Source organism: Anomaloglossus baeobatrachus, chromosome 1, assembly GCF_048569485.1.
Source record: "Anomaloglossus baeobatrachus isolate aAnoBae1 chromosome 1, aAnoBae1.hap1, whole genome shotgun sequence".
NCBI lineage: Eukaryota > Metazoa > Chordata > Amphibia > Anura > Aromobatidae > Anomaloglossus > Anomaloglossus baeobatrachus.
In genome coordinates, this window is record NC_134353.1 from 336714318 (window position 1) to 336728355 (window position 14038).

The 14038-nt window shown below is 43.1% G+C and overlaps 1 protein-coding gene across 2 annotated transcripts in view; it reads right to left on the minus strand.

Annotated features, from left to right (window-relative positions):
- Positions 1 to 14038, minus strand: part of LOC142292355 (neuronal acetylcholine receptor subunit alpha-7-like) — a 336257-nt gene that overhangs the window by 20860 nt on the left and 301359 nt on the right. For both annotated transcript variants that reach the window (XM_075337677.1, XM_075337683.1), the window contains one exon: positions 5072 to 5181. In XM_075337677.1, the coding sequence (XP_075193792.1) occupies positions 5072 to 5181 (110 nt within the window). The remainder of the gene's footprint in view (positions 1 to 5071; positions 5182 to 14038) is intronic.

A 14038-nucleotide genomic window follows, 5' to 3' on the forward strand; every position in this document is an offset into this window, starting at 1 on the left:
TACTCTTATTTCAAGACCATTACTGCTTAACATCAGCATGTTGCATCCTGTAGTGCCATATGCCCGATTATTATACACCCACACCAACTCTGTCATGAAGTCAGACTACCTCATCTTCCAGCATTCTTAATATCTGCAAGAATCTCCTTTTGAAGAGTTCCCAGGTTCTATTCCCTTGAGGGTGAAAGGTGAAAGGGTGCTGTCAGAGATTTCTCTATACTGTAGAGTTGATGTAGCTCTTCCATGGCTCTTCCTTGAGAGTGGGCTCCCTGGTCAGAATGGATCCTCTTAGGGCACCTGTACACAGGGGTGAAATCTTAGTAGATGGCTCAGGCCGCTGACTCAGCCGTCTGGTCCCGGATCAGAGTTACGACTGGGAACTTGGTGAAGTGGTCTGTCATCCCCAGGCTATATTTACAACTGCTAAGTGACAGGCCGATCATGATGTAGTCGACCATTTGCACTTCAGATGTCTTTATAACTTGGGTGTTCTCTGTTCTGGAGGCTTAGTCAGTTGAAACAGTCGGCAATTTTGACAAACTTCTTACACCACCCGATGAAGTTGGGGCCAGGACATAAATCATTGCAAGCATTGGAAAGTTATTGCTGCCCCAAAATGTGTGCCCTTCTCATTAGCCTCCTTTGCAAAAATTGACACCATCCCTGTATAACAGGCCATTCTTCATATAGAGCCGCTCCCACTGGCCAAGTGTCTGCAAGGCACTGATTGAAAATGCTGCCCTTTCTTCTCTGTTGGGATTCTGGCTTAGGGTCACCAACTTTCTCAGCTCCACTAGTTTTGGGTCAGAATGTTGCAGTTGCAGCCACTCATCTCTTGGATGCCCCAGCACTTGATTTGGTCACAATTCTCCTCCTGCCTCTCGAAAGGCCAAGAGAGCTCCTGCAAAGCGCCTGAAGTCTGGGGTCTGATCCCCCTCTAGCTCTTCATCCACATCCTAGATCAGTAGTCCATGCGTCACTGTGGACAGTGCGTCCACATGCGTATTTCCAGCCTTTGACTGGTAGGTTATCATCTACTGATACTTAGACATCCTTGCAACCCTTAATTGTCCAAATGCTCCCAACTTCACAGTCTTCAGGGGGTCAAGCACGTTGTTGTCAGTCAGTCCACACTTGAACTTCTGAGCATGACATGTACTCTAAAAACTTTTCAGCCATCGCACACACCAGGGCTAGAAACTCCAATTTAAATGAACTGTAATTTCAAGGGTTTGTCTCTGAGTCCCATATGAATTGACTGGCATAGGCAATAATCCGTTCCTCTTGGCCCTGGGCCAGCACCACTCTGAGACTATAGAGGGAACCATCTGTATATAACATGGAGGTTTGTGAGCAGGGTCAGCTCCAGGCTTTTGTGGGCCCTGGGCGAAAGAGTCTCAGTGGGCCCCATCCACACATAGACATGCACAAAATGCACAAATACATACACACACAGGCATACGAACACATACATATTTAAAGAGAAATTGACAAAACCATATATAAATAGACATAAATCTAGACACAGTCATATATAGTGACATACATAGATACACATCAGACATGCACACACAAACACATTATTTTTATATCTTTATATATTTATATATATTTTTTAATATTGGGAAGCCGGCAACAGCCTCATTCACCTCCCCGCTTGTCTCCCTCCAGCTCCTCCTGGGCATGTGTCTGTGCCACGCTGATTGGTGGCAGTCCAGTCACTAACAGACATGGCCGCACATAGAGCACACTAACACTGCTGTATATACATCACAAGAGAGGCTGGGGACATACACATTACTGGGGGTATACATATTACTAAGGAAAGGGGTATACAGCAATGGGGGGCAAACAGCTCTGGAGGGGGGTAGTGGCTGTGAGATGGGGGACAAACAGCTCTGAGGTGGGGGGGACATACAGCTCTGGGGTGGGGGGGACAAACAGCTCTGAGGTGGTATACAGCACCGGGGTGGAGGGAACATACAACTCTGGGGGTATACTAGTATGCAGCCCCCATATTCCTCCATATAGTGTTATGAAGCCCCCATAGTCCTCCATATAGCCCCCATGTAGCATTATGCAACCCCCATATGGCACTATGCAGCCCCCATATGGCATTATGCAGTCCCCATGTGGCACTATGCAGACCCCCATATAGCATTAAGCATCCCTTATGTAGCACAATGCAGATCCATATAGCATTAGGCACCCTCATGTAGTATACAGCCCCCATATAGCACAATGCAGACCCATATAGCATTAGGCACCCTCATGTAGTATACAACCCACATTGTATTGAATTACTGAAATACATTATCTTTTTGATGATATTCTAATTTTTTGAGATACACTTGTATATTGCAACTTTAATTTGACTAAGCATTGCACTGTATTGTTGATAGAATATGATGTTGCACAGACGTAAAATCACACAAATTGTGCAACACAATTCTTTTACATGGGAACTTCAGTAGCCAACAAATGCCGTATGTACCCCTACCATAAAATTACAAGGCAAATTTTAATTTTAGCATTTCATAGCATCTTCTGATTTGTTATGATTTTGTGGTACTGTAGCAAATTGCATGTGCCATGGGTCTTTTGCCCATTTTTTTTTGCCATATGACCCAAGCTATAACATTTTTCCACTGTAACTGCATCACCTCTCTTGTACTATTCACTGGTGCCCCAGATACCTTCAGATTCCACTAACACCACTAGTTGAGAGACTGGAGTTTTCTATTGAGCATGGGATAGATTTCACACAATTTTTTTTGTTTTTAGTGATGGGCCATGTGCCCACGGGACAACGTATCTGCGGAATTTGCCGTAGGTATGTCCACAGGTTTCCCGCAGCTGCTCCCCGGAATCCGCAGCTATCCATTGCTGCGGGATTCAAGCATTTTTGCACTGTAAACCTGTGGACATTCGTGCGACTTACCTGCGGAAGTCCCAGCCTCTATCTCCATAGTGGAAAGGCAGGAATTCCACAGGTATTTCTGCAGTAATAAGTGACATGCAGTTACGTGCGGCTGCGGGACATCCTCAGCATATTCTGCAGCCGCACATACTGCAGCATGGACACACACTGCCCATGTCCCATAGGGTAACATGGGGAGTGTCTGTACTTGCTAAATCCTGTGGATTTATCTAGAAAATCCAGATACTGTAAATCCGCGGGTTTTCCTGCAGCAAATTCCGTGGGTACGTTGTTCTTTGGGCACATAGCCTTACTATTCTTATGTGATACATATTTAGCAATACTGTAAAATTATTAGACAGTGTAAAGTTAAACTAGACAATCTTAAAATGTGACAGATTTAGCTTAATAGTTCATCCTGTTTGATAAACTTGCATATTTTAAGACCGTTTAGTCTGATTTTACACCACTAGTTTGCATAGCGTGTACCAGAAATTTGCGCCACAATTCTGCTGCCTTTTTGACACTGTGCTGTACGTTAGGCTCCATCATCCTGCAAAGCCACAGCCCTTTTCAGGTAAATCATATCACCATTTTTTGCAAGGCGCAGAAAATGTTCAAAATACATAATAATTATGGCACAAGTCATTAATGACAGTTTATTAAAATGTAGGCTTCATTATGCATTTATATTGTATATCATCTTCATTAATGGGCATTGTTGGATAGTGCATGTAATTACAAGCAATTTTACAGTTTACTGCTTATTAAAAATATTCAGTCTTTCTTGAGGCATAAACATTTTTCTTTTGTTTATAGCTGGTTGCCTTGGAGACCGACTACATTGCTAAACAGCAGAACATTCTCAGTTACAAGCTCTTTTCTATTGTTCTTGCCAGCACCATTTTGAAGCTGGTTATGGTGTCTGGAGAGTGGATACCAACTAATCCTGATTAGCTTGTAAGCACTGCACGAAAACTTGACAGCAACGGTGGTTGGCCTACTAGGCAATGTGCTTAATGCCTCCGCAATTTTTGCAAAAGCAGCCACTTTTTTTTGTGATGAAAGCGAATGACATCTTCTAAGTTATCCACATAATGCTTAAAATCTTATACCTTTGCAGATAAATTCGAGACCTGTGCACGCGCCGCATCGCTCTGCCCTATTGCGCAGTCAGCAGCACATGAGGGAGCTAATGATATGGAAGTAAAGCCAGTGCCTGCATACTACAGACTTTGCTCTGACCTAAGTAGGGCAAACGAGGCACCCCTTGTCTTTGACTCACGCCTTCCTACTTGTAAGAGTATCTGCTTAGTACACCTCAGATATCCCTGTCTAACCAGCTCACATACACATACATGCATCTCTGGATCTGGACTCTTGTTTTAAGGCTACATGCAGACACTGCAGATCTGGTGCAGAAATTTTCTGCTTGAAATCTGCCTGAAAAAAAAGCATATAAAAATTAGCATTTTCGGTGCTTTTTTTGTGTGAGTTTTGTGGTATGCTTTTTTTAATGACGTTAATGGTTGGAAATATTAAAAAATGCAGTAAAAAACACCCCAACTATTTTTTTGCAACAAAATCTGCGCCAAATCTGCAAGAAAAAAGCAACATGGGCACAACGCTTCAGAAATCTCACAGACTTTGCTGGCTTTAGGCATTCAGATTTTGGTGCAGATTTGTCAAAAAATGCATAAAAAACGCACCTTGTGCAAATAGCCTAAGACTGCTCAGACAAAATCTTTTCCAAATGCAAGAGCTCTCGCAGCACCAGAGCAGGCCCACGAATTTGAAGAAAACTTTGTCGACACATATATCAAAGGAAGATGTCAGTCATGAAAAGTCTTGTACATAATGAATGGCACGTAATTTTAGCACGTGGTCAGAATACCAACTTCTTACTTGACAGACCTGGCCTCTAGTTACAGCAGAACTATATGAGGCTCAATTTAAAGCTGTATTTTAAGTGCAATTACTTTGTTCTGTTACAAAATGGATGTTAACTAAGCAGAAAGGATAAATTGACCAGAATGGGGTCTATGGGGTTTTTGTTTTTGTGTTGTTTTTTTTATTTGTTCAAAATACGAATTTCGCAACTGCACCAAAATAAAAAGATGACCCTGGAAAATCAATTTAAGAAACACTTACCCATTTAGGCATTTTTCCTGCATGGGGATCATGATGGTGAAACTGCAGTACCAGCACCGTAACAACCACAGAGAGTCCAACAATCACCATAATACTTGCAAAATACTGAGCTGCAAGTAAAAAAAAATACATGTTCAGTTATGGACAATACAGAATATACCAAACACTGCTTGGAGGGAAACTGACAGCATATTGCATATTATTTTGACCCCAAGCTCCTTTGACAAAAGAATGATAATAATATTGTTATTTCTAGCTAAGCTGTAAAATTAGTTGTTGTGTCATAATTATAAAACAAAAATATGCCAACTTGTATGAAAAACTGTTACTTTGAGTCATCAGTAGAAATGAGCGAAAACAAACGGTAAAGTTCGTGGTTCGTACCGGACACCTGGTGTCTGGGACTCAAAATCAAACACAGACTTTAAACAAGTTAATGTTTGGAGTTCAGAGTTCAGGTACTATCCATATACTAATACAGTTTATTGAAAGGCTGTAATGAAGGCAATAAACTAATTTTTTGTCATGAGGAAGATGCCTATATGCTGCTATGAATAATAAATAAATTAAAAAAAAAAAAGAGTTTGGGGTCCCACCTATTTTTGATAACCAGCATAGGTAAAGCAGCCAGTTGGGGCCTTCAGCGATCAGTTGTCTGCTTTACTTTGGCTAATTATCAAAAATAGATGGGAACCCACAGAACTTTTTAAAATTATTCATTGAAATAATTAAAAAAAAAAAAAACGGATTGGGGTCCCCCTTATTTTTGATAACCAGCCAAGGTAAAGCAGACAGAGGGGGGTTGGTATTAACTGGCTGGGAAGGCCCTTGGTTATACTAAAAATTGAAGACCCCTGATGCGCCAATTCTGGCACTTTGCCCACTTCTTCCCGATTGATGTGGAGCGGTGACAATCAGTAGAAGGTAATATTTTTGTTGGTTGATGTCACCAGTGAATTGACAGTTGGCATCAAGAAGACCAGGGGTTAGTAATGGAGAGGCATCTATCAGACATCTATCAGACTAACCTGCCAAGGGTAGATTTAAAAAACACACAAACAGGAAAAATTAGGTTTATTTAAATAAAGACTCCCCTCACTCCCTCGTTCACCAATTTATTTAAAAGACAGTGAAAAATTCTGGATCTGCCAGTTTACCAGGAGTAACTTATGGTGCCTCATTTCAATAAAACTCCATAGTTCACTCTTGGTCAGCAGAAGGTAAGGAAATTCTCATGGGTGTGAATTGAAATACTATGTCCCAAGAATGAAAAAAGTATATTAGGAGTGATACCTTTATAGGCTAACCAGAAAAATTATATTAGCAAGCTTTCAGAGCACAAAGAATTTCTGAGACCAAATCACAACATTTAAATGAATGTTACAACAGGACATGGGAAAGATGACGCCTCCTAAAGATAAGCCAAGAAAATCAAATTAAGTTTTTTCTTAGAAATGCAGAGGAGTTGGAAGTGGTCTGTTCAAATCACTTCTGAGGTTCTTCTGGTGGAGGTGTGAAGTGTGTCCATGTAGTGAGTCATAAAACCAGGTGTTAAATTGAGTCCTTTTGTTAAAGATCCAAACATCTTTATCAGTTTGAATTCCCACATTTTTCTCTCTCTGTCATCTTTAAAATGACCTTTCAGTATTAGTACTTTTAAATCTGTCATACTGTGTCCCTGTCTAGAGAAATGTTTTCCCACAGGCCTGTCCAGTTCATTTTATATTGTGTGCCTGTGTAGATTCATCCTTGTTTGTAGTTTTTGTTTAGTTTCCCCAATATATGTTCCTCCAGGGCATCTTGTGCACTGTATCAAGTATTCCACATTGGAGGATGTACATAAAAAGAGGTCCATGATCTTGTAGTTCTGATTTGTGTTGGCTATGTGGACCGTATTTGTTGGTAAAATGTGGGTACAGGTCTTGCATTTCTTGCCATTACAGGGGAATGTGCCCGTCTCTGATGGTGATGAGAGGACACTTCTAACAAGGAGATTCCTTAAGTTAGGTTGCTGTTTGTAGGAGAGAAGTGGTAATTCTGGGAATATTACTTTCAGTCTGTGGTCCCTGTGGAATTTGGGTTGAAGATCAGCACCAATTTTCCTTAGGATGCTCATGTGGGGATTATATGTGACCACAAGCGGTACCCTATTGTTATCCTCCCTCTGTTTGTGATCCAGGAAGCTGCTTCTTGGGATCCTTGTAGCTCTGTAGACCTGTTCATCTATTACCAGTGGATGGTATCCTTGTTGTATCCACTGGTAATAGATGAACAGATCCACAGAGCTACAATGATCTCAAGAAACAGCCTCCTGGATTACAAACAGAGGGAGGATAACAATAGTACCGCTTGTGAACAATGTGAACGCTTGTGGTCACATATAATCCCCACATGAGCATCCTAAGGAAAATTGGTGCTGATTTTCAACCCAAATTCCACAGGGACCACAGACTGAAAGTAATATTCCCAGAATTACCACTTCTCTCCTTCAAACAGCCCCCTAACTTAAGGAATCTCCTTGGTAGAAGTGTCCTCTCATCGCCATCATAGACGGGCACATTCCCCTGTAATGGCAAGAAATGCAAGACCTGTACCCACATTTTACCAACAAATACGGTCCACATAGCCAACACAAATCAGAACTACAAGATCATGGACCTCTTTTCATGTACATCCTCCAATGTGGTATACATGATACAGTGCACAAGATGCCCTGGAGGAACATATACAGTTAGGTCCAGAAATATTTGGACAGTGACACAATTTTCGCGAGTTGGGCTCTGCATGCCACCACATTGGATTTGAAATGAAACCTCAACAACAGAATTCAAGTGCAGATTGTAACGTTTAATTTGAAGGTTTGAACAAAAATATCTGATAGAAATTGTAGGAATTGTACACATTTCTTTACAAACACTCCACATTTTGGGAGGTCAAAAGTAATTGGACAAATAAACCAAACCCAAACAAAATATTTTTATTTTCAATATTTTGTTGCGAATCCTTTGGAGGCAATCACTGCCTTAAGTCTGGAACCCATGGACATCACCAAACGCTGGGTTTCCTCCTTCTTAATGCTTTGCCAGGCCTTTACAGCCGCAGCCTTCAGGTCTTGCTTGTTTGTGGGTCTTTCCGTCTTGAGTCTGGATTTGAGCAAGTGAAATGCATGCTCAATTGGGTTAAGATCTGGTGATTGACTTGGCCATTGCAGAATGTTCCACTTTTTTGCACTCATGAACTCCTGGGTAGCTTTGGCTGTATGCTTGGGGTCATTGTCCATCTGTACTATGAAGCGCCGTCCGATCAACTTTGCGGCATTTGGCTGAATCTGGGCTGAAAGTATATCCCGGTACACTTCAGAATTCATCCGGCTACTCTTGTCTGCTGTTATGTCATCAATAAACACAAGTGACCCATCGCCATTGAAAGCCATGCATGCCCATGCCATCACGTTGCCTCCACCATGTTTTACAGAGGATGGGGTGTGCCTTGGATCATGTGCCGTTCCCTTTCTTCTCCAAACTTTTTTCTTCCCATCATTCTGGTACAGGTTGATCTTTGTCTCATCTGTCCATAGAATACTTTTCCAGAACTGAGCTGGCTTCATGAGGTGTTTTTCAGCAAATTTAACTCTGGCCTGTCTATTTTTGGAATTGATGAATGGTTTGCATCTAGATGTGAACCCTTTGTATTTACTTTCATGGAGTCTTCTCTTTACTGTTGACTTAGAGACAGATACACCTACTTCACTGAGAGTGTTCTGGACTTCAGTTGATCTTGTGAACGAGTTCTTCTTCACCAAAGAAAGTATGCGGCGATCATCCACCACTGTTGTCATCCGTGGACGCCCAGGCCTTTTTGAGTTCCCAAGCTCACCAGTCAATTCCTTTTTTCTCAGAATGTACCCGACTGTTGATTTTGCTACTCCAAGCATGTCTGCTATCTCTCTGATGGATTTTTTCTTTTTTTTCAGCCTCAGGATGTTCTGCTTCACCTCAATTGAGAGTTCCTTAGACCGCATGTTGTCTGGTCACAGCAACAGCTTCCAAATGCAAAACCACACACCTGTAATCAACCCCAGACCTTTTAACTACTTCATTGATTACAGGTTAACGAGGGAGACGCCTTCAGAGTTAATTGCAGCCCTTAGAGTCCCTTGTCCAATTACTTTTGGTCCCTTGAAAAAAAGGAGGCTATGCATTACAGAGCTATGATTCCTAAACCCTTTCTCCGATTTGGATGTGAAGACTCTCATATTGCAGCTGGGAGTGTGCACTTTCAGCCCATATTATATATATAATTGTATTTCTGAACATGTTTTTGTAAACAGCTAAAATATCAAAACTTGTGTCACTGTCCAAATATTTCTGGACCTAACTGTATTGGGGAAACTAAACAAAAACTACAAACAAGGATGAATCTACACAGGCACACAATAAAAAAGGAACTGGACACGCCTGTAGGAAAACATTTCTCTAGACAGGGACACAGTATGACAGATTTAAGGGTACCTTCTCACTTAGCGATGCAGCAGCGATCCGACCAGCGATCTGACCTGGTCAGGATCGCTGCTGCATCGCTACATGGTCGCTGGTGAGCTGTCAAACAGGCAGATCTCACCAGCGACCAGTGAACAGCCCCCAGCCAGCAGCGACGTGCAAGCGACGCTGCGCTTGCACGGAGCCGCCGTCTGGAAGCTGCGGAGACTGGTAACTAAGGTAAACATCGGGTATGGTTACCCGATGTTTACATTAGTTACCAGCGCACACCGCTTAACTGTGTGTGCAGGGAGCAGGGAGCCGCGCACACTGAGCGCTGGCTCCTTGCTCTCCTAGCTGCTGTACACATGGGGTTAATTAACCCGATGTGTACAGCAGCTACATGTGCAGAGAGCCGGAGCCGGCAGCACAGGCAGCGTGAGAGCTGCGGAGGCTGGTAACTAAGGTAAATATCGGGTAACCACCTTGGTTACCCGATGTTTATCTTGGTTACAAGCTTACCTCAGCTGTCAGACGCCGGCTCCTGCTCCCTGCTCGCTTCATTTGTCGCTCTCTTGCTGTCACACACAGCGATCTGTGTGTCACAGCGGGAGAGTGGCTTTGAAGAAAACGAACCAGGGCTGTGTGTAACGAGCAGCGATCTCGCAGCAGGGGCCAGATCGCTGCTCAGTGTCACACACAGCGAGATCGCTAATGAGGTCACTGCTGCGTCACAAAAAGCGTGACTCAGCAGCGATCTCGGCAGCGAGCTCGCTGTGTGTGAAGCACCCCTAAAAGTACCTATTTGGGAATTCAAACTGATAAGGATGTTTGTATCTTTAACAAAAGGACTCAATTTAACACCTGGATTTATGACTCACTACATGGACACACTTCACACCTCCACCAGAAGAACCTCAGAAGTGATCTGAAAAGACCACTTCCAACTCACCTGCATTTCTAAGAAAAAACCTAATTTGATTTTCTTGGCTTATCTTTAGGAGACATCATCTTTCCCATGTCCTGTTGTAACATTCATTTAAATGTTGTGATTTGGTCTCAGTAATTCATTTGTAATTTGCCTGAAGAAGGAGCCTTTGTTCTCTGAAAGCTTGGTAATATAATTTTTCTGGTTAGCCTATAAAGGTATCACTCCTAATATACTTTTGTCATTCTTGGGACATAGTATTTCAATTGATTTTTCTGGCTAACACGGTACCACAATATTACCCTGTATTGCTCATGGGTGTGAAAAATTCTGGGTCTGCCACTTACCGTGAGTGATCTATGAAGCCTTCATTTAAGAATGTTCTCAGAATGAAGCTCCATAGGAATCGATGGGGGTCATGGGATATTACACCATTGGATTACGACGGACCTTGGAGGATTTTTTTTGTAATTAATAAATTGAACGAGGGAGTGTGTGTGTGTGTTATCCTGTGTGTGTTTTATTAACTCTACACTTGCTTGGTTAGTAATGGGATTGGACACCCAGACAGAGACAAACCTGGAAAAGCAGTTGTGAGAAGCAGCATGATCAATATCACCTAACATCACAGCTGCACCAAAGAGAAGCAGCTCCGGACACTACAGTAGGGGACAGTTAATTAATTGTTTTACCGAATATATTAGGCCAATTTTCAAGTTGATCATTTTGTGCGGCCCCCAAATGATGGTAGAAATTTCCAAATGGCCCTTGGCAGAAAAAACGTTCCTCACCCCTGCATTAGATGATCATCAGGTCCCACCGAAATTGGTGTTGCCTCAATTCTATCTTGGCGTTTGCTATTTCATTAAATCAGAATTTGAAAAGGTGTATCCCAAATAAGCCCCTCATCCAAATTTGAACAAAATATCACAGTATATTAACTAGTTGAAAAAATTATTTCTGTAACTAACCATATATTAGGCTGTAAGTATATAAAACTTAAAGAGAAATGTCAAAAGGTTTTTTACATAGTACATAGTTACTTAGGTTGAAAAAAGACCTAGGTCCATCTAGTTCAACCTTCCTCCACCAGTTCTACATTTGGTCACTAAAGGCCACTTTACACGCTGCGACATCGCTCAAGCGATCTCGTTGGGGTCACGGAATTTGTGACGCACATCCGGTCGGTTTAGCGATGCCGTTGCGTGTGACACCTTTGAGCGATTTTGCATCGTTGCAAAAACGTGCAAAATCGCTCATCGGTCCATTCTCGAATATCGTTGCTGCAGCAGTAACGAAATTGTTCCTCGTTCCTGCGGCAGCACACATCGGTACGTGTGACACCGCAGGAACAAGGAACCTCTCCTTACCTGCCTCCCGCCCGCAATGTGGAAGGAAGGAGGTGGGCGGGATGTTCGTCCCGCTCATCTCCGCCCCTCCGCTTCTATTGGGCAGTGGATCAGTGACGCAGCTGTGACGTCGCTGTGACGCTGAACGAACTGCCCCCTTAGAAAGGAGGCGGTTCGCCGATCACAGCGACGTCGCTAGGCAGGTAAGTAGTGTGATGGGTCTGAGCGATGTTGTGCGCCACGGGCAGCGATTTGCCCACGTCACACAACCAATGGGGGCGGGTACCCACGCTAGCGATATCGGTCATGTAAAGCAGCCTTAAGTAATTTATAACCAACAATGTTGTGTGCTGAGGAAATCATCCAGCCCTTTTTTAAAAGCTGTTATAGTATCTGCCATTACTACCTCTTGTGGTAGGGCATTCCACAGTCTGACTGCTCTAACTGTAAAGACTTGCTACCTCAAGTGAGAACAACCTGATGTTGTGGCAAATATCCTTATTTCAGCGATATGTCATTTAATTATCTGTTTGCTGTTGTTTCCATAAAATCACTATTTTACTGCAGTAAATCTAGCAGCTCTCTGAATGATGACCTTTCTGCCTATGCACAGTGTACAGAGAATTCTGCCAATCATTGGTGAAGGCGAGGCTATGCAAAGGTCGTGGTTATGCTCGACTACTTGGCTGCAGCAGGTTTTACTTGTCTTCTAGTGAGAACCTCCTGCTGATATAAGTGATTTTATAAAAACTACACCAATCAAACCAATAAGTAAACATCGCTGGAATCATTGTATAGATGCTTTCAGATTAGATGGCAAAAACCTGGTGACATGTTTCTTTAACACTGCAAGGTAAATGTAAAAGATACACCGAATATATGAAGGATGGCTATGTCTCATTTTTATTTTGAGTTACATACAGAATACCAATACAGTCTATTAACTATATTTTCTGGCAAGTTGATCATTTGACACAACATGAGCACAATGACGGGAATAACGGTATATAGTAATAGCTTACATCAATCTTTCCTATGTCCGGATGTTCCAAGAATCCCTGACCTCAGAAATCATAGGCGACTATGCTCTCCAAGGGGGGCCTGAAAAAAGATAGCACTGAGGCAGCAGGGTAAATTAATTTTCTTAGCTGGAGAGAAATGCTGCCATTCTTGTATTGCAATGATGTTAAAGTTTTGCTGGCTTAAGTCAGCCATAATGCCTAAGACCTTAAGAAAGTTGGCAGCCAATTACCTCTTATGGTTTCTCTGTGTAAGAAAATATTTGGTCCTGCTGTTCTCTATCTTCTGTTTTTAGTCAATGCTCCTTGCTGGATTTTTATTTTATTATGGGTTAAAGGAAAAAAAATGTACACAATTTCAGAAATATAAAAAGAAAATAAAGGTGAAAAGCTATGTACTGCATATACTTTTGAAGACCTTTAGGTGCAAATGTGACGCCCTGGTGCCGCCAGGTGGTCACAGAGAAACACTACACTCCACACAACACCATCCCACATCAGGTACCATCTGCCATAAAATCCTAGCCACCCCCCTCAGGGTAGGAAGGATATACCAGTGGGCAGGACCAGGCGGACTGGGAGCGCCCACCTAGGGGTCTTGAGGATCCGGAGGTGGCAACCAGGCAGTTCAAGTTGAAGTTGGAGTTCAGGAAGAGTAGTAGTTCAAGCCAGGGCTCAAGTGAGAGTGGAGGTCAAGACTGAGCCTAGTGAAGAGTAGCCAGGGTAGTGGCCCTGGTCTACTGGCTAGGTGGCAAGCAGTGGACCATGTCCAAAGGCGATGGGAGTCTGGTCGCGGGAAATCCAAAGTGGACCGGGACAGGGTTGGAGCCCGCTGGTACCGAAAGCTGAGATCCGGTCCGGAAACCGTGCACAGGCGGGGTACCTGGACCCTAGTTAGAAGACGGTTGCAAGCCCCTTCTCTAATTAACCAGGCCGAGGACAAGGTTCCAGATGTTGTTCCAGAGTGTTAGCCCAGATAGAGCGAAACAGCAGCCCAATGCGGGGGATAGGGTATCCGCAACAACCCACTGAGATCCCACGGGTCATTTTTCGCTGGCACATCTCCCAACCAAAGCAGAACCGGGAGAGGACTTCCCCGTGCCACACGAGGTTGTCCACAAAAGGAGAGAAATACATTGTGCTGGAGGAAGGGACATTGGTACACCAGCCGGGTGTGGGAACCGTATACACCC